The 20,303-nt window shown below is 40.7% G+C and overlaps 1 protein-coding gene across 16 annotated transcripts in view; it reads right to left on the bottom strand.

Annotated features, from left to right (window-relative positions):
• Positions 1–20,303, bottom strand: part of arvcfb (ARVCF delta catenin family member b) — a 270,971-nt gene that overhangs the window by 99,930 nt on the left and 150,738 nt on the right. For all 16 annotated transcript variants that reach the window (XM_054773300.1, XM_054773299.1, XM_054773306.1 and 13 more), the window contains one exon: positions 3,600–3,758. In XM_054773300.1, coding sequence (XP_054629275.1) covers positions 3,600–3,758 — 159 coding nt within the window. The remainder of the gene's footprint in view (positions 1–3,599; positions 3,759–20,303) is intronic.

Raw genomic sequence — 20,303 nt, 5'->3', positions numbered from 1 at the left:
GCTGACAAGCTGAGGTGTAGTTTGCTCATAGAGTCCATGCCACATCTCCAACCCCGACGAAGAGCCACAAAAGTAGGGGTGGACAAAGTGCGGCTATCCGTGGCCCGTGGCTCATTTGTCATTGCATCACTGCAGAAACAAAATAAAATGTAAAAAACATCAAAATGTTTTAAAAAAAAAACAAAATAGAGCAAAGGGCACAATGACAAAAAAATTAAATGTTGATTCCAAATAAAGCTTTGTATTTAAAGATAATTTAAATATGTATCACGTTTTACTTTACATAAATACACACACACACACACACACACACACACATATATATATATATAGGTATAGATATATAGATATTGATCTTGCACATGTTCTTGCATCTTGTTCTCAAAAAGGTTGGTGACCACTGGTTTAAAAAGATGGTAGATGTGTCTGTCTTTTATCTCCTAAATGTCAGACAGGGGTATAACCATCAAGGTGTTAGTGTTTGTTTGTGTGGTGAAAGTTTAGTTCACAAACATAAATAAAAATATGTCTTGCTGCAAAAATACAGTGAGTGAAAGTAGGAAAGTTAAGATGACAGGTTGTGGGGTTTCTTTGGACTGGGCCTTGGTGCATTTGCAACCACAGAGATGTTTGCTTCTAGAAGTTCACCCTGAACAGTCGTCTACAATTCTCCTCAAAGTGACATCCAAATTGCACTCCCTCGCTGCTCCCAAGGGTTGGCGAGCCCTATTAAAAAATTTCCTTCCTCTTCCATTCCAAGCCAGCAAAGCCTTTGATTAGTCTTCTACTACACAACTATGATGTTCTACTTGTGAGTAAATAACATCATGTGAAAATGTGTGGCTTGTACCCTCACGTAAACATACTAGAGGCCATTGGGCCACCCTGATTGAGGGATTAAACCATGCTTTGCGATTAGACATTTTAGTGAGTCGATCACCATGCACTTTTCTGGAAGCCAACTCCAGCAGCTGGTCAAATCTAGAAAATGTTGATTCAAGATGTTTATCTTGTTCATCTTGATGTTGATGGGAATGAGGTCCTGCCCCAGGTGGAGGAGTTTAAGTATCTCGGGGTCTTGTTCACGAGTGAGGGAAGGTTGGAGCGGGAGGTTGATAGGCGGATCGGCGTAGCGTCGGCAGTAATGCGGTCGCTGTACCCGACCGTCGTGGTGAAGAGAGAGCTGAGCCGGAAGGCAAAGCTCTTAATTTACCGTTCGATCTATGTTCCCACCCTCACCTTAGGTCACAAGCTTTGGGTCATGACCGAAAGAACGAGATCATGGATCCAAGCAGGTGAAATGAGTTTTCTTCGTAGGGTGGCGGGACTCACCCTAAGAGAGAGGGTGAGGAGCTCGGTCATCCGGGAGGAGCTCAGAGTAGAGCCGCTGCTCCTTCAGATCGAGAGGAGCCAGCTGAGGTGGCTCAGGCATCTGGTCCGGATGCCTCCCGGACACCTCCCTTGTGAGGTGTTTCGGGCATGCCCAGCCGGGAGAAGGCCCCGGGAAGACCTAGGACACGCTGGAGGGATTATGTCTCACAGATGGCCTGGGAACGCCTTGGTGTCCTCCGGTGGAACTGGAGGAGGTGGCTGGAGACCGGGAAGTCTGGGCTTCCCTACTAAGACTGCTGGCCCCACGACCCGGACCCGGATACGCGGAGGAAAATGGAATGGAATGGAAAAAAGATGTTTATCATAGGGAGATTCCTTTGAGGCACAGAAAAATGTAAAAAAAAAAAAAAAAAAAAAGGCTGTCAGTGAAAATTTATGAGACATAATACCCTGATCACACAGCACTTGCAGCCCTAACTTCACTCACATCAAAACTAAAGTTTTCCAACAGGCAATCAAAATCTTGCTAAAAGAGACTAAAATATATAAAGTGGGATCTGCTGCCACAGAGGTGCAAGCTTGCTTCTTGCACTGTTGAGGTAGCATTAGGAAAGAAGCAACCTACCATATTGAACACTCAATTGCTTCATTCATGTACAACATGCGTATCATGCCATCCTTATTAATGAATGTCTGTTTTCTGGCTTATTTGTGTGGAGCATGCTCATGTGCATTAACAAGGCACAGTAATTACAGGGTCAGATATAGATTGGTGAGCCAGAGTAAAGCACTGTCTATGGCAGGGGTCTTCAATTAAAATTGAGTAAGGTCCATTTATGCAATTTTCTTCACAGCGAAGGTCCGAGCCTTATTTTGCCTTAAATTGCGTCAAACAGATTAATGAAAATGAAAATATTTCTGTCCTCCAGTGGGGGCATGACAGAAAATCATTAAGAACCACTACCCTACACCTTTTTGGCACCTAAATTGCATTTAAAAGAAAACAGGACCAAATGTCGTATAAATATTAAAAGGTTTGACTCTACAAACAATGAATGAACACAAGAGGCTTATTTTTAAGTTAAATAAAAACTGCACCGGTTTCTCTGAAAAAATAATATTAAATGAAAACAATTTAATAAGTGTCTCTTTTACAGAAAAGCTGCAGCAGTCCATTCTCTTAAAGTTTCACATTTTCTTGTTTATTGTTGTAGCTGACATTGGAATTTGCCTGCATTTGTCACATAATTCCTCTTTTTGTTTACCTGTGACTAAGATCCCAGCAGCAGAAGCGCTCCACAACTCTCCTGTCAGCGAAAGATGTTTTTTTTTGCTCCAATATCCAAACAATCCTTAGTGAAGACTCATTTGCACGTTGCTGTGTTGTAAATTAATGTGCTATGAATTGGCGACTCTAAATTGTCCATAGGTATGAATGTGAGTGTGAATGGTTGTTTGTCTATATGTGCCCTGCCATTGGCTGGCGACCAGTCCAGGGTGTACCCCGCCTGTCGCCCGAAGTCAGCTGGGATAGGCTCCAGCATGCCCCCGCGACCCGAAAGTGGAGAAACAGTATAGAAAATGGATGGATGGATGGGACTCTCGTAGATTTTTCATCCTGGGTTCTACAGTTTCAGAGCATATGGCACTGGATTCTGGAAGAATTAACATATATTGGTCCGTCCTTTCACTTGTAAATGTTTGTGGTTTTCCCGATCAACTGTTCTCACTTTTGAGCGAGCCGTGGTTCTTGTTCGAAGACTAAGTGGCATAGAAAATGGATTGGATGGTTCTCATTCGCTGGCAAGTAAACAAACAATTTCATTGGCTCATTTTGAGTGACGTCACCGTGTTTGTTGTATCAGTATCAAGTAGAAAATAATCCACAAAACTTCAAGAGGCAACTGAACGACTTCTTGGTTGTTGAACATGTTCCATAATAATAATAATCATTTGATTCATACACCAGTGCAGGCAGCACTGAAGGCAGGGTCAGTGAAGGGTCTTGCCCAGAGACACATAAATAGTGACTGGGTGGAGGGAGCGAAAATTGAACCACCAACTTTCAGGTTTTTGGATGACCTGCTCTACCTCCTGAGCCACTGACACCCCTGCCACCCAAAATCGAGTTATAAAAACGCAAACTTATCATAAATTGGAGAATATGTTAGAAATACACTGTAACAATTCCTTGTGTCATCCATCCTGCAGACTTTTCCAACTTCTGTCTGTTAAGGGCATATCAGATGACAACCTCTGGGGCTTACCTTAGTTTCTGTGCGCCGTGTGGTCCCATCATCAGAGGTGACGACGGAAACATGGGAAGTCGGGGTCCCAGGATCCTCCTCGATGGTGACCGTCTCCTCCACCACTTCCTGTGGCTCCTGCATCATGGCCATAGAAGTGGCGTTGCTGGGGCTCTGCTCCTGCACAGAAAGGTAAAAGATAGGTTAGGCAATCAGGTCTTGACAATCCATGTCTATGCTTGTCTTGTGAGACACTAGAGCAGGGGTGTCCAAACTTTTTCTAGCGAGGGCCACATACTGAAAAATGAAAGGATGCAAGGGCCACTTTGATATTTTCTAAACCAACACATAGAGATATGCTAAGAAGCTATATGTAGCTCAAGAAAAAAATGCATTTCACTTTTGTAATATAGTTGAAATGCAACAAAAAATGACATAATACGAGTTTATTCTTGTAAAAATTGCGACTTTTGTTCTTTATTCGATTATGACTTTTTTTCTAAATATTTTCACTTTATACCTGTAAAATTACAGCTGTGTTTTCCATTTCTGCTTTCTTTTTTTCCAACTATTTCATTTCAGCTGTCCTCTAATTTTCTTCTCATAATTATAACTTTATTCCCATAATAATTCTATCTTTTAAAACTATGTATTTTTTCTTTATTTCAACATTGTTACTAAAATGATATTTTTTCTTATATTATACCGTTATTCTCGTAAAATTGCAAAATTTTTCTCATTGGAAAACTTTTTTTTCCTCAATATTTTGACTTTACTGTGGTAAAAAAAAAAGGTATAATTTTCCGAATATTTCAACTTTCTTCTTGTATATTTTTTTCGCATATTTTCACTTTATTCCCATGTTATAAATTTTCCCCCAACCCAAGTTTCCAAAAATTACAAATAAAATGACATTTTTCCTCACACAATTACTTTAGTCTTGTGAAATCATTTTCCTTGCTAGATTACAACTCTTCTCTTAACATTTTGATTTTTAATTGATTTTCCCATTTTCGCTGATGCTTTTTTAAAAATGTTTCTGTGTTAAATGACATTTTTAGAGTGTGCTGCGGGCCGATAAAATCACAGTCGCGGGCCGCAAATGGCCCCTGGGCCGCACTTTGGACACTCCAGCACTAGAGGATAAAAAAACATCACCAAGTGTTGGCAATATATGTTTTTTTTTTTTTTTTTTTTTTATTAGTAGCTCAATTTAGATGAGAATTACAAGAGGAACTCCCATAACTTTTGGAAACTTGTGGTGGTGGCCTACAATCTTATACAACAATGTCATCCAAAAAGTAAAACTTCCACGGGAACACTTCATAACTTCATGTGATAAAAATGACAAAGTAAATGTTAGCTGCATTCTGCACTGTGCCCCCTCCCAACCTTCCCTGCTGTCATCCACAGTGGGTCCCGCTGTGCAGAGTACTGTGATCCTCTTATGACCCACATCTACAAAGTTACTGATCTGCTTCTGCCAGAACTGTGCTGTAGATGAACTGTCAATAGCAGTTCAAGTGTGCGCAGTCTCCTGTGTCCAGGCTGTCAGTTGGCAGGGCGTTGACAGCAGAAACCACAATATAATACACACAAAGCATCTATTAGAAAATTGTAGGTCGAATTTTGGTCAACCAAGATTTCTTTGGAGCGACATGGCTCTGCAAGAGCATATGCTATTGGAATGGAGGAATGGAGGCAGAAAAAGTAGCATAAATGAGGAAATGGCAAATGAAAAGTATCAGTTGAAATATCACGCATGATTAGATATGCAGCAATGGAGCGTCAAGTAGAGGTGAAGAATGTGTAAAAAACTAGATGAATAGTAATGATGGTGAAAATACATATAAAGGAAGAGGAATAGGAAGTGTTACTAATGCAAGAATAGTATGCCATTTGCACATCGTCATTGTGTGACATGCAAATGTGGATCACAAAGACACACAACACACAACGGTGGAACTTGGGTTTCAGCTGCTGTGATTTTCCAAGTACAACACCTCGTTGTGCACCGAACGCTGCATCCAAAACATGTATTTTGACCAAACTCTGACAAAAAGTGTACGCGTAGCAAACGTAACCACGTCAGTCTGCACACAATGTAACTAAAATTTAAACGCGGAAGACTATATGCAAATGAACTGACCTCTGCCTTGACACAAAATGTGAACTTCAGGGCATTCGCGTGTATTTCTCCAGTTTTTCGTCAAAATTCAGACAATAACAAAATCAAAATCAGAAATATGGTGTGATGTCCAAGATACACGCTACCGTCAGGATTTCTGCTGATCTATTTTTTCTAATCAATACACTTTAGAGAATTGATTTTTCACATCATGCTTCTGTTAAGGTGAAGTGTGTTCACAATGTTGAGTATAAAGAACACAATGTTGAGTATCGCACTGAGTTTGAAGCGGGGTCCATCCATTGTTATCCTCAGTGTTACGTGCAAGACACATCACATGTTTGTAAGAACTTAAGGTAAGTTTAAGGCCCTTATAGTGATATAAATTAAAGTGATACTTCATTTTAATATGCAAAAACTTAAAATTTTGCTTGCCATGCACCAAATATAGTACTAATCGGTTCTTCCAACATCATTTTCCAAATTTCTGTATCTGGTCATTTTCTAACAAGACTGGCATGCACAATACAAAAAAACAATACTAAAACTACACCATAAGTCACATGTGTCAAACTCGTGGCATGGAGGCCCGAGACACTGCAGGTTTTCTCTCCGACCAGTTTCCCCAGCAGGTGATTCAATTGATGAGCTCCTTCCCTTAAATTGAAGGAGGTGGTGATCATTAAAATCACCTGCTTTAGTGAACGGCTGGAAAGAAAACCTGCAGTGTTTCGGCCCTTCATTGCATGAGTTTGACACCCCTTCCATAAGTCAACACAAACTGGTAAAGAATGGACATAGGTAAAGAGTATACAAAAGCATTTGGGATATTTTGTTTCTAGCACTCTCAGTTTATAATTTATTTTTCTCCAGCAGCAAAATACTCCTGCAAGGTAGTCCCTCTTCACATGTTCAGACTGCAAAATGATTGAGTTTGTTTCAAAGTAAGCCTGCAGAACCGTTCTTTCTTTCTTTACCACGTCTTTGAAGGAAAAAACATGCGCTGGATAAGGATGAAAGTACTGAGTCCAGAGTACCACCTGGCCCTTGTGTGAGTGGGGAAACATTTTCTTCCTTCTGCATTCACAACTGTTAGATGCAAAGTCACTGTTGGGAGGTGCAGAACCCTGGCATACCCCTCTGCTATGAATAAGTGACAAAATTACAGTTCTCCTGATGGAGCAAGGAAGCAAGGTGTTACCAGAAATCCTTGATCACATAAACAAAAAGAAGCCAAGAGAGGGAGAAGAGTGTGGGAGCCTTGTAGTAGGCCATTGTAGAAACCTCTATTAATTGAAATGCAGAGACAGCATTATGCCTGCATTGATGAGTGATGTTTAAGAAAACAAGCACTAATGAGTGCAGAATGAGATACCGTACAAACAAGAGATTCCATACTCCAAAGCATTGCAATTATTCCTAAGGAATGGCATGTTAACAGTGTTAAGGATCTTCGACATGACATTACTATGTCCAGTGGATACCTGCCTATTTGCAATTCAGCATTCACGGTCCTGCAAATTTGCTGATTTTTGGTTAAAAATATGTTATTGTCTTCTGAAAATAGGGCATTTTTTCTGCAGAAAACACACCCTAAATTGGTAATAATTTATAAATATATGATAATACAGGTCAAATGTATAACATACATGCACCACTGTTAAAAAGTCAGCAATTTTTACAGTATGCCTTTATGCTTCACTGGTAATGTCTTTTCATCAAGCGTTGAGATTTCACACTTTGTTCGGCAGTCCTTGAACACACCATAGTTGTTGTGAGACGCAGAAGTGAAACTGATCTATAACTTTTACACCATGACTTCGATTCCATCTGTTTGCTCATCTTACATTATCATTCATTGCCCTTGAGTGTGTATAATTTTGAGTTAAATACAGTGGAACCTCAGTTTTTGTATGCCCGGTTTTCAAATAATTAGTTTTTCTATGGAAATTATTGCCAAAATATGTCTCAGTTTCCATACAGCCAAACATTGCACTTTGGGACAAGGTAGATAAATTCCAGGCAGGGGATCCTTTAATTATCTTTATAAGATGTTTAACTCCATGTCTGTCTCCTTTTGCCATAGCAGGATATCAAGCACTTTTCATCCTGCACTGTTGTAGCATACTGTAGCATACTGCTGTGGGGTTGTGGAGTCACGAAAGTGCGATGTGTTGTGCCGTAAAGCGCTGTCTCACTCATGTGTGTTACTGCATCAGATGATGTAAACAAAGTAGCGTGAACAAAACATAAAAACAAAACAGCTCAAAATGGTGCACGCTCACAGACAGTTTTTTAGTTTTTTTTCGCTACATGTTAAACCTTCCTGTTAAGGAATAATACCCAATATTCATTGTTTATGGAAGTGCAATTTTGTTTACAGAAACTTGATACTCCATTTTTCAGAGACCTGGTCTATTTTTTATTGTTGTTGGTTATGATTTTTGTTAAGTGCAGTTTTTTTTTGAGTCCATTTAATTTTCATTGGTTTTTTTTGTCTTTTTTGTTTTTTAATGTATTATGTTGCTTGATGAATTTATTTTATTTAAAAGCTCTTGTCATTCAAATTGCAATGTTAAATACTTTTGAGACATTAAAGTTTACTGCTGTTGATACGGTGTACTCACATTATTAGCCATACATTATTATTGCATTAATGAAAAAATGTTGACAATAATATCATTTATTGGCAATAATTTGCAGGACATTTATCATCCAGCAAAATGTGTTATCGTGACAGGCCTAGTGACGTTAAATGTTCATTTATTCCTTTCATTCGTCATTTATATGCATTGCACCTTATTTTCTGCATGTAAAACTATAACTGTTCTATATTAAAAGTGTTTTCTGTTAACATTTTTGGTCGTCTGGAACGGATTAAAGGGTTTTCCTATGGGAAAATTTTTGTTTCCATTTGATTCAGTTTAGATAGACCCTTTGGAACGAATGAATCATGAAAATGAGGTTCCGCTGTAGTTTAATGATGTATAGAAATTAGTGATCGTCAGAACGTCTCCCTTGTCACATATCTCTACTAATGAAATCAAAACAAATTAACATTTCTGTTCTCACTACTTTTAAAGGTTTCCACGGGTGAACTCAGAGGAGAGGTTATCAAAACAAAATATGTAATATAAGAGGCGTAATTCTACACTAGTGTGAAGTACACAGCCTTTGGCAAAACACTGGACGCATAGGAATGACATCCGTAGAGATTCGTTGACAAACAGTGCTCGTGATCCAAGGCTCATGCTGTGCCTCTGGTTTGTGCTCCTTGCTCGTTTCCAATCATTTCTGCGAGACTTTGGAGTTGAACTTAAGAGTCTGGCTCGTAAATAAATTAGCAAAAGCAATCTAGCAATAGGCTAGCGTGATTGTCTCCAGGGAGACTTCGGAACACCTTACTCAAACTTTGGATGTTGAGGTAAAAGGTTGAAATCAGAAGGACATAGTCTCCAAAAGTTATGGGGCAGAAACACATCAGCTGGATCCAAACATCCAAGCATTCCTGGATAAAACCTCTACCCAGTGTCCAATTTCTTAAATACAAGCGATCGACAAAAGTGAAGAATCCGCAGAGCAGGCGAGCGGGAGTGAGCTCTATCTCCGTACCGCCGTACAATGCGCGTCTGAAAGCTGTAAAAATGTCTCCACAAATGCAACTCGGCCCCTGGCCAGCTCGTGAAAAAGGTAGAGCTTGGACACAATGACAATTGCCTTGCTGCACCACGCCTTCCTGCCAAAACATGCATGGGTGTCCAAAGTATGTTGCAGGGCCATTTGTGGAACGTGGCTCATTGCAGAAATGAACAAAAAAAAACAGCAAAAGTGGAAAATAGAGCAAAAAGGCATAGTGTACCTTAAAAAAGCTAACATATTGATACTAATAACTAATAAAAACACAACGATTTGTCTGTTTTTTTTTTTAATATAATTTGTTTTTTTTAATTACAAATATCAAAGGACAGCTGGACAGCCCTGACGTAAATAGACCAAGACAAGTAGATAAGAGAAAAACAGTGAGCTGTTTTATTATTTATTATTATTATTACTTGTATTATTGTTGCTGTTGTTGTTGTTGTTATTATCCAGTATATTATCATAACAGTGGTTAATTAGGTCTAAAAAAATGTTGACAATAATATATCTGAGCATCAATTTGTGGGACAGTAAACATTTCAAAACACATTTGTAACTCGGTTAAGTAAAAATGTCTGTTCGTACGGTTATTTTTTTTTTATTGAACTTCTCTTAAAGTTAATGTTAAAAACTCATCTCGACTCGTTCTCTTGGACCCAATCTCGCGCATCTCGTGACGCCCCTCCTGAATACGCATCATGGGGATTTATAAATATGCTTCGAATCATTCAACAACCAAGTCCTTGGGCAAGCTCATGGAGAGTACATGCCAGTAGAACAGATCACAAGAGAACATATGGCTTCTTAAAAGTGACTAATCCCAACAATAATGGATTGCCGTGTAGAGAAAAGGTGAGGGGTTGCGTAAGAAGTGGCACAAAAGTGTCAATAAGCACAAGACTACTATTTGCTGTCACTTCATACTAATTTATCGTCTTTGTTCAATAGGTTATCTAAAGCTGTCCTTAAATCCTGACATATGTGCTCCTATATGCTGGCTATGTGCAAAAATAAGGAAACTCTCAAGAGACACGCACGTGGCCCGCACGGATTTTCAAGCCTCTAGGAAAAAATTGGGATGAAAATTATTTTCTGTGTGCACGCAGGAAAACCTTGCACGCAGCCAGGTCGCAAGGGCAAGGCAGCCTTAAGGGCATAGCCATGATGATGCTGAGGATGATGCAGAGGAGGACCAAGACGCTGGGCTTTTATACCCCCTGGAAAACGATGACGATAGCTGTAGGCGCCGTAGAAAGACAGTACCCCTATGTTGCAGTCGAAGTGAGTGGGCTTTACGAGCCTCGTACGATGCCCACACACGTGCGTCCCCGGTGAGTGAAACGTACGACAGCCTTACATGAAGCACACCTAGCACGCACGAGTCGCACGCTGCACTCACAATATAAAAGCTATCAATTTTCTTACGGATGGTGAGCGCCAAGCACGTGGGTGTCATGTATCGCTTGCTCCTTAAGTACAACACACTAGCAACCCCTCTGATACCCTACTTCCTTTACGTGCTGGCCACGGCCAACAAATTTCCCAAAAATGTGGTAACACGTACGTCGGGATGTAGAGGCCGCTTAAGGGTAGAGATTTAGTAAAAGAAAAAGACAGAGAGCGATACCAGGTAACCAGATAGGTCCCTTACTTCCACCACCAAAAGGATGTCAGCAAGGATGTCTGCTGGACAATGAAGTCATCTCTGCAACAATGTTGCATGTGGTACTAGTATTTGATAACATTAATAGTGGTAGTACAACAAGTTGAGGCATTCGTAGCCATTCTCTATTATAATAAAGAAAAAACAAATACATTTGGGATGGTTCATTGTGATTTTTCTGACAGTTTAAATAAATAATATAGTACTGGTTAGGGAAGCTCCGATTGATCGGCCACCGATCAGTATCGGCCGACTTCCATTTATCGGCATATGCCAATAAATGCCTTTCAACGCCGATCACAAAAACCTCGGCCTGTGGCTAGTACTACTGCAACCTGCAGCGATCCCTGCGTGCAATGTAGTGTCTTGCCCTAACTAACGTCTTGAGCCGCATCCTCCCTCCACGTTCCGTCACAGTGCGCAGGCGTGCCAAAACAAAAACAATCATGTCTGCCTTGTGGAACTTAACTGCAAACACATGCCACAATAAAAACATCTCATGGGGGTAGCATGTTGAAAAGCTTCCATTTAATATGGCATTTGAAGAACAAACTCTTGACGAAGTACGGCAGCTAATGCAGCCAAAACATTGGACAGCACTCGCCCCTACGTGAGTGAATTCTGAGTCTGAGGCTGGTGACGGGATGACCAGCCTTTCTCAGCAATGGAGGACACCGGGTTCTCTGACTGCTCTTTCACTTACATGGAAGTCCTGCTAGAGCTCCACCAATATACTCTCACATCCAAAGTATCCTTAAGAAGGAGTCTCATCCTCTGTAAGTTTCACAAGTCAAATATGTTCTCTTCAAAAAATAAGTCAAATATGTTTTTGTCTAAATTAAGGTGATTTTATTATTCTTTTTTCATATCAGTTTTGTAATACACTTACATGTATCTACATGTAAGTGTGTTACATAGTTGCTACTGTATCTAATGATTTGATATACCCATTGTAAAACAAACGCTCATTGAGTACACTTGATTAACTAACCCCGAAAGGAACGTAGTCAACTTGCTGCAGTTTTCAGGTTGAGACAAAAGAAGCTGTCACATAGCCACCTGGTCTTGCTAAACAGAGGATTAGAATAGCCTTCCTTCTTTCATACACACACACAAACACACACACACTCGCAAAGTGACAGCACTCTCAGTCTTAGCCTAACCCCTATACAGAGACTAACAGGATTTCACTGCGCAGACATGCCAGCCATCATTACATGGCTCTTACACAATTAATCCTCCTGCAAAGATCGCCTGACTAAACCTGGGTCACCCAACTTCACAACAGTCCCAACTGAAACAAAACACACATGATGAACATAATGAAGTTTAAGAAAGATTGAGGGAGAGCGGGACCTGGTAAGCAAGGGTAAACCTTGAAAAAACAACAGAGAACTGCGGCCGTGTGATCCAAATGTTCAGCCAAAACAAGGCATGCTTGTGGGATAAAGTGGAGGTAGAAGGGAAGCCAACTCGAGGAAGGGGAACTAAAAAAAAAAACTGACAATGCATGGCCAAAGCCCAAATAATTAAATTGTGTTTTCCCAGGGTAAAAAAAGGTCAAGAAGCGCATTGAGTAGTAATGAGTCCTCATGAAGCTGACTGCATGGTTTTTGGTTCCTGAGCATCCGTGCCTGTTTTAGGAGTGAGGGTGCACAAAGCAAAACAGAAACAACTGTAGGGGAGAGTGGGTAAATCTCTAATGATGCCGTTGGAAATGATGGGACCTTAATCTCTCCTCTGGTGACTGATCTTGAGCCAAAACGTAGTTTCTTGCTTTCTCATCTGTTTCATGCTTCAGAAACCTTTATTATTCCCCACTGTTTTTTTCCATATCTTTCTATAAGCCTTTTTATTCTTCTGCTCTATGAAACCCTTTATTGATGTACCCCTTTGTTCTTTTTGCAAAAAATTGAATTGACTAAACCGTATTGCTAAACATACCGAAAAAGGCAGGGGATACCACTCTTCTTAACCAACTACCCAGTGCCTTCCAAAGCCTGCAGCTAAAGCTTGATTGCTTCTTAGTGGGGAATTGCGGCCATGTTTCCAGTGAACTGTGTGCTCAGGGACTGTTGGAAAACCCAGCTGGACCCATGTCAACATTTGACACCTATTTTATCCTTGGAAAATATGACGGTTCAATTTAAATTATTACATAGACTCAATTATGTTCATTTTTTATTTCATCACCAGATTAAGTCAAAGATGCAGATGCCACACCAAGGCCAAGGGTATCAAAACATTTTTGGTGATTTAATAGTCAGTGGGGGAAGAAAATGAATACAAATAAAATAGTCAAGTACTGTAAAGTCAGCTAAAACAATGAACCTTGGCAAGTGCTTCTGCCCGTGAGTGTTGAGCAGGAGTGGAAAGCATGCGCAGCAATAAGGGAAAGATGAAGAGGGGGAATTCTGAGTTCTGAAGGCCCATTAGCCATAGCTTGCTGCCGTCCACAGTTGGTGGGTTTGTTGCGATGGCATATGTTCGGGTTCCCAGAGGGTGGGCTGTTTGCAGCGCTTGGTGCTCCTCCTCTCGGTCTCTGGATCCCTGTCAGCAAGATTCTGTCAGCAAAGTGTGTGTATGTGTGCGGGGCGGTGACAGAAGAGTGTGCAGGAATACGGGGAATGCAAGTTTTGGCTCGAAGCTTGGTTCATTTGAGGTCTGCTGAAGATTTAGGGAATCGAAAAGCGGACACGCATATGTTCAACTGTTTGCTAGGCTACTAACAAACTACTAGTCCGCTTGACATCATTTCTCTCAAAAACTATCTGCATGCTGCTGCAAGGTCTCCCATTTAAGAGATGTTAAGTAGGAGTCCCCATACTATCCTCCCCAGAAACCAACACATTACCTTATTCCTACACCAAGGGAATGAATGGGGTTAGTCCTGAAGTCAAGACATTACAGACTTCATTCTTGGAGCAGCAGACAGACACTCCCAACAGGTCTGGAATGGCTAACAATTGTAAATAAAAGAATCCTCTTTGCTTTGATGTCAAGTATCTTGGGATCTTGTTCACGAATGAGGGAAGGCAGGAACGTGAGATTGACAGGTAACTCGGTGTAGTGTCTGTAGTAATGCAGTTACTGTACCGTACCATTGTGGTGAAGAGAGAGAAGAGGTGGAAGGCAAAACATTTATTGGCTGATCAAGGTTACTACCCTCATCTATGGTCATGAGCTTGGGGTAGTGACCTAAAGAGCAAGATGGGTACAAACAGCCAAAATGAGTTTCCTCATTTGAGGAGCTCAGAGTATAGCCTCGGCTCCTTGAAATCAAGAGGTGAGAGTTGAGCTTGGGCATCTAGTCCGGATGCCTCCTGGACGCCTCCCTGCTTCCGGGCATGCCCAGCCAGAAGGAGGCCCTGGGAAGACTTGCACACTGAGGGGATTACTTCCCGTACTTGGCTTGAGAATGCCTTGGTGTCCTCCCGGGTGGACCTGGAGGAGTTGGTCAGATCAATGATTGGAAAGTCTGGGCTTCCCTACTGAGATTGCTGCCACCGTGACCCAGACTCGGATAAGCGTAAGAATGGATGGATGCTTTCATGTCCTCTGAGTCCAGAAGGTGACATAATGATGTGTGACATCCAACAACAACGTAGCTCTGCTTGGCTTCTGGCTAAGACATGACTACTATCATGTCTTAGCCAGACGCTAAGCTCAGGGAGCTTCCAAGTCATTGGCGGAGACACTTGATGTGATGGCACAACAGGGCCAAAATCTGCACTCCTTGCTTGGAAGACACATATTTTTGATATAGTCAGCTCACAAAAAAATTTACTTGGCTGTGTAATTTCATATTTGATGGGTGGGCAGCTACTCCAAAGATCCAAGTAGGTCCAAGCAATTAAAAAGTTAATTTTTCATAATATTCCCCTTTAAAGTTTGTAAGTGAATGATAGCATTTATGAACAGACAACTTTTTTTTTTTGAGAGAGAGAAAATGGAATTGAGCTATTTGAGATACTGGTCGTTCATTAATTGTCATTTTTAAAAGAATTGATACCAAAAACCCCTTTCAACCTGTGGCTTCTGCACCATCACCATCATGCAGACATAAATCATACCTTTAGATGCAAGCCATCACAAGCACAGCAACTATTTTTTAAATATGCACCCATTCAAAATTGGTTAAGCCCCCTTGGGGCTGTTTACGTCCGTGTGCCAACTGCCTGTTAAAGAAGAATTCTGTGGGCAGTGCATCAGTATCAGACGGATGAGGCAAGCCTCAAGAACCATCGGATAGAGAAATCCATACAAATTTACAACCAGCCCTCAACAGATCATTAGATGAGGCAAGGTTAGATGTATGTGTCTTAAAATACCCATTATACAGCTGAAATAATTCAGCTGTACAATGTGCTCGAGCCCAATTACTTGAGTAATATATCTATCGCTCTGTCAGATGCAAAGAAATGCAGCACAACCTCAACTGCGCTGCTAAGCTCAACATGTTTTTAGGCCAAAAACTGAACATTTCCACCTACAGAAGTTCCCACCCTCTCATCACCCTCAAATGCGACACCTGATTGTTGCAGACAAAATATATATACTGTTAACTGTGAGCCAGCTACTCAAATATACAAGCGCTACTGACTTGTTTTCGTCAAAGGCCAGCATGGCTTAGATGGTCGAGAGGCTGTTGAGCAGTCTGTTTAAAGTGTCATGTCATCAGTCCAGCCGAAAAATACGTTGATTGCTTATATTCTATGAGTGCATTCTCCATTAAAATTGCACAAACGAAGCAACAGTGTATTTGAATTTTGATTTCAAAAGGTGCATATTGTACTCACAAGCCACATTAGGTACACATTAACAAGCTAACAAGGTCCAATGCAAGAGCTATATCGTTGATTTTAACTTCACACAGATAGCAATGCACAGTTGAAGTATTTACAAGTGTCACATTAACAACAATACAATATTTGAGTGAAAAAAACACATGTAACACATGTTAACAGGGTATTTAAAGTCAATTCATATGTTTCTTTTGTAGAGAATACAGTAATCCCTCATTTATCATGGTTAATTGGTTCCAGACCCGAGAGTGATCAGTGAATTTCTGCAAAGTAGGATTCCGTCTTTATAAATGAAATATGTTTGTAGTTAGAGCATAGAAAAACTGTTTACGACCTTCTGAATGCGGGTTTCAAAAATTATTAGAGCCCTCTGCAGAAATAACACCCATATGGTCATCTTTACATTCATATTTCCGAATCTAGTAGACATAGTAAGAGAAAATAAGCCATTTAAGACATAAATACAACTTATTCTTCTGTATGCTGGCATAAATGTGTTCCGGAATGTGGACAGGAAGTGATGTCGGGAGTTCAAAGTAGTAGCTCATGTCATTATTATGATCATTATCATTATTGTGATTATTATGATATTATTGTTGCTTCTGTTGTAAGATAATTCAAATCTGCTATAAAAGCCTGTTGCTCCAGCAGTCAATTCTGATGCTACTGACACCTAATTACTACTGACCAGTGTCAAATACTGCACATCACAATTTAAATGCATCTTCTTAATGTTCTGTTCTATATGTGTAGTTTTGTATTTTATGCTTGGAAATGCTTAATCTAGGCAAAAATGCTTACAATTTGCTTAAATATGCATTTCTTTTACCAATTGGCCATATTCAACCACGAAACAGCATGATTTATTAAATAATATATTTTTCAAATACCGTCATAGACTGAAGCCGCGAAATTCGAACCGCGATGTGGCCAGGGACGACTGTATAGAAAAATCAATCATGGCAAAGCACAGACCATCTAACAGAAATGTGTATGTGTCTGCATGTTGTGGCGACCAAAAGAGAATGTTTTCGGCTCACTTTCAAAGCTGTAAGGGGAACATGAATATTTAAAACAGGCTGGTATCTGAAATATAGTTTTCACTCTCTTTTTTTATGCTACATTTTGCAGAGGCTACATTTTGCGGCAGATTCATGATATGAAAATAAACAGTGTCTTTGAAGCTGTGGTTTCTTCACTATGGTTTTCATCCCAAGCATTTGCTGGTTGAAATAAGAATATAAGCACGCTGAATTTTAAATGATCAGGAGAGCAGCCTGGAAAGAATATATTATGAATGCAGACTAAAGCCTTTTGGCTGGATTCAAGCTGAAAGAGATGCTGGATGCACTGCTGCATGAGAGCGATGGGCTAGATAATGATGGAGGCGGATGATTTCTTTTTGTTTTGTTTTGTTTTGTTTGGCAAATGCAGCAAATGTGAACCTCCTGTCTGATACTGACATTCTCTTGCTTTAAAGAGCTCCCACAGGTGTTAATATGTAAAGGCGTCTCTTTCTTCCACTTTACCCTTAACACTTCACAAATGTTATTTCTGCACCATGCACTATTCATGCTCTGGGTCTGTTACTCTGCAGGTGGGTGGGAGGAAGATGGGGATGCAGATGAAATATGGATAATCTCCTCTCAATGTCTGACTAAGCCCCACTTTGTGGCACGGCTGACTTTCAGTGTAGTTCCCCTCCTGCGCAGTCAAGCAGCGGCAGACCTAGAATCTGTTCATAAACCCCCATCCAGTCTTTAATAAACCAAACGCGTGCACTTCCCCCCCATACTGAAACACCCCCCGCTGCATCATCCACAAGTGCTTTCAGCACAACAGGAACTGCTGGCTTCAGAAGCTTTAGTGATCCAGTAAACAGGATCTTGACCCAAAATAGCCATCAGCAATAACATGCCACACGTCAAGCAATCCTGAGAAAAGACACTACTGTAGATCTCGGCTGTTTTCTGAGGTTCTATACCAGGGCCACCAGCAAATTGCGAAAAACAAGCATTTCATACGCCCAAACATAGTCCACTTTTGACACATAGCTCGCTCCCTCGCCTCCAAACCCATTTACTGGAATGGGAGAGAAATAGTAACTACTTTACTAAGACATTATTACACCAAAATTACATATTACATTATGTTGATGGGTGTGCATTTATAAATTCTCAACGTAGTCAGGCTGACCATAAATAAGACAAATATTCGTCATACGATACCGAATTTTTGCAGTGGTCAAAGTAAAATGAAGGCACCTTCTGTAATGGCAGACATGACTCTCAGCTAAGTCAGTGAGACATGCACTTGTTCCATTACACAATATTGTCTGCTAGAAATGAGCAGCTACTGATTAGTGAGCTAAAATGTTTTTATTTTCCATCTTAATCACAGCACTGTGTTTTTGCAGATGTAATAAACCGTGTATAAAGTCACATTACCATCGTGATAGATTGCCACACATTCGACAGCAGTCATAATTAAGAGAAAGCTAGCCCTCCACACGGCTGACGTTATGTTAATCAGGTACATTAACCTTCATCTCACTGATATGCGCTATGTTAATTTTACCTTGTCGAGGATCTTCCGCTCCATTCTGGAGGAGTTAATGCAACTCATAAGATGTGCTGTTATGGTATGTAATTGCCGCTTTACAACGGATACACGTCACAGTGTTCAACTTGCTGTTTAGCCACATTTTCTGTCTGTTTTTTACATTTTGTTTTCCTTCTCTTTCGTTGTCTTTCGCTCGCCTCTTCAATCTTCCCACGCCTTCAAACATTCGCTTCCTTGCGTGGGTGACGTAAGCGCGTTTGGTGACGTAAGCGATTCCTCAAGGCAGAAAACAAATCCACGATTATTTTTTGTAATCGAGGTACATTCGCTTCCTTGCGTGGGTGACGTAAGCGCGTTTGGTGACGTAAGCGATTCCTCAAGGCAGAAAACAAATCCACGATTATTTTTTGTAATAGAGGTACTCAAATTATTTGAGGAATCGCTGCACCCCTAAATTGGAGCCACGGTATAGAAGTTACACATGACTTTCACTTGTATGTCTCAAAGCAACTATGGTAATGATGAGATGTGTTTTTGGTGGCAAAACAGTCTATTTTTGGAGAAAACGTCTTTTTTGGACCAAACATCCTCTCATTTGCGAGGCTGTAAATGATCACTGTACTTCAGAGGCTAATTAAGGCAATTCAGTCTTCAGTTAACATTCTGTACATACATGTTTATTGACTGTTTGAGAAAACTTAAGAAAGCCGATTCAGTCGCCTAAGTTGTTTGCTTCTAAGCACTAGCAAGCAACGATGCTATTGCAACTGCTATGTCTCTCGGTTTCTTTCGCCTCCTTCTCTCTTCATGTCCACCCCCAGGTTTTACAGCCAGGTTCTGTAATCAGATTCCACGACTAGATTCCTGCTATTCCTGCACCAGATGTTTATCTGGCCCATCCAGTGCTACACAAACAGGCGAAATGGCCGCCCTCACAGTCTGTGTGGCTCACAATCTGTGGGTGTTAAGCAAATCTTTCATTAATTCATTAATTTTCTATGACGCTTAATCCTCACTGGGGTCGCGGGGGTATGCTGGAGCCTGTCCTAGCTGACGTTCGGCTGACAGGGTACCATAAACAACCATTCACACTCACATTCATACCTATGGACAATTTAGAGTCGCCAATTAACCTCACATGCATGTTTCGGGATCTGTGATTATGTGGCAAATCTGTTATACCAAAACAAACAAGTACAAGGACAAACTATACACGTGAAGCTCATCCTTGAACATTCCCTTCTGATTAAATTTTGAGTTCAGCCAATGTACACCTATTTCTACAGCTTCTTACTTTGTATTTCTTCCCCACTCCATCTGAAACACTTTTAAAGGGCTATGCACACAGAAACGTTTTCAGGTTAAAACTGCAAAGTATTTTATCGTTTCAGCCTCTCATCCACACGGGAACGGTGTTCTGGGTGACCTAAAACGGTATTTTTTAAAACGGCTTCCAGAGTGGGAAAATCTGAGAACGCTGGCTTGTCGTTGCCGTGTATACGGGTAATTCAAAAATGATGATGTCACCGACTCACCGCCGCCTCGTCGAGGTCACATGACCAGAAGTGAGCTTTGAGGACAAACCAAGATAATATCTGAATATTTCGACGGACATGACTCAGCCCAGTCGACATTCCCCGCATATTTTGTTGTCTTACACTCCATAATGACATAATGACTCTCATAAGTCTTGAAAAGCAGAAGACGAAAGAATTACACACATGCATACTTCTTCTTCTATGGTTTGGTGTGTCACATGGTTTCTCCCGCATGTTTGTTCACAGCACCACACGTAGGTGTGCTTGCATTGTTCTCACTCAGTGATTCGTTCCTGTCTAGATGCAACAGTTTACTAATCTGGCACACCCGCCAAAATAAAATATCTCAGGAACGTTCCCATGTGGACAGCGCCTAAGTTTAGAACAAAT

The sequence above is a fragment of the Dunckerocampus dactyliophorus genome, chromosome 4 (assembly GCF_027744805.1).
Source record: "Dunckerocampus dactyliophorus isolate RoL2022-P2 chromosome 4, RoL_Ddac_1.1, whole genome shotgun sequence".
In the NCBI taxonomy this organism is placed as follows: domain Eukaryota; kingdom Metazoa; phylum Chordata; class Actinopteri; order Syngnathiformes; family Syngnathidae; genus Dunckerocampus; species Dunckerocampus dactyliophorus.
The sequence above is the reverse complement of the archived record's forward strand: the minus strand, read 5'-3'. Positions and strand labels throughout refer to the sequence as shown.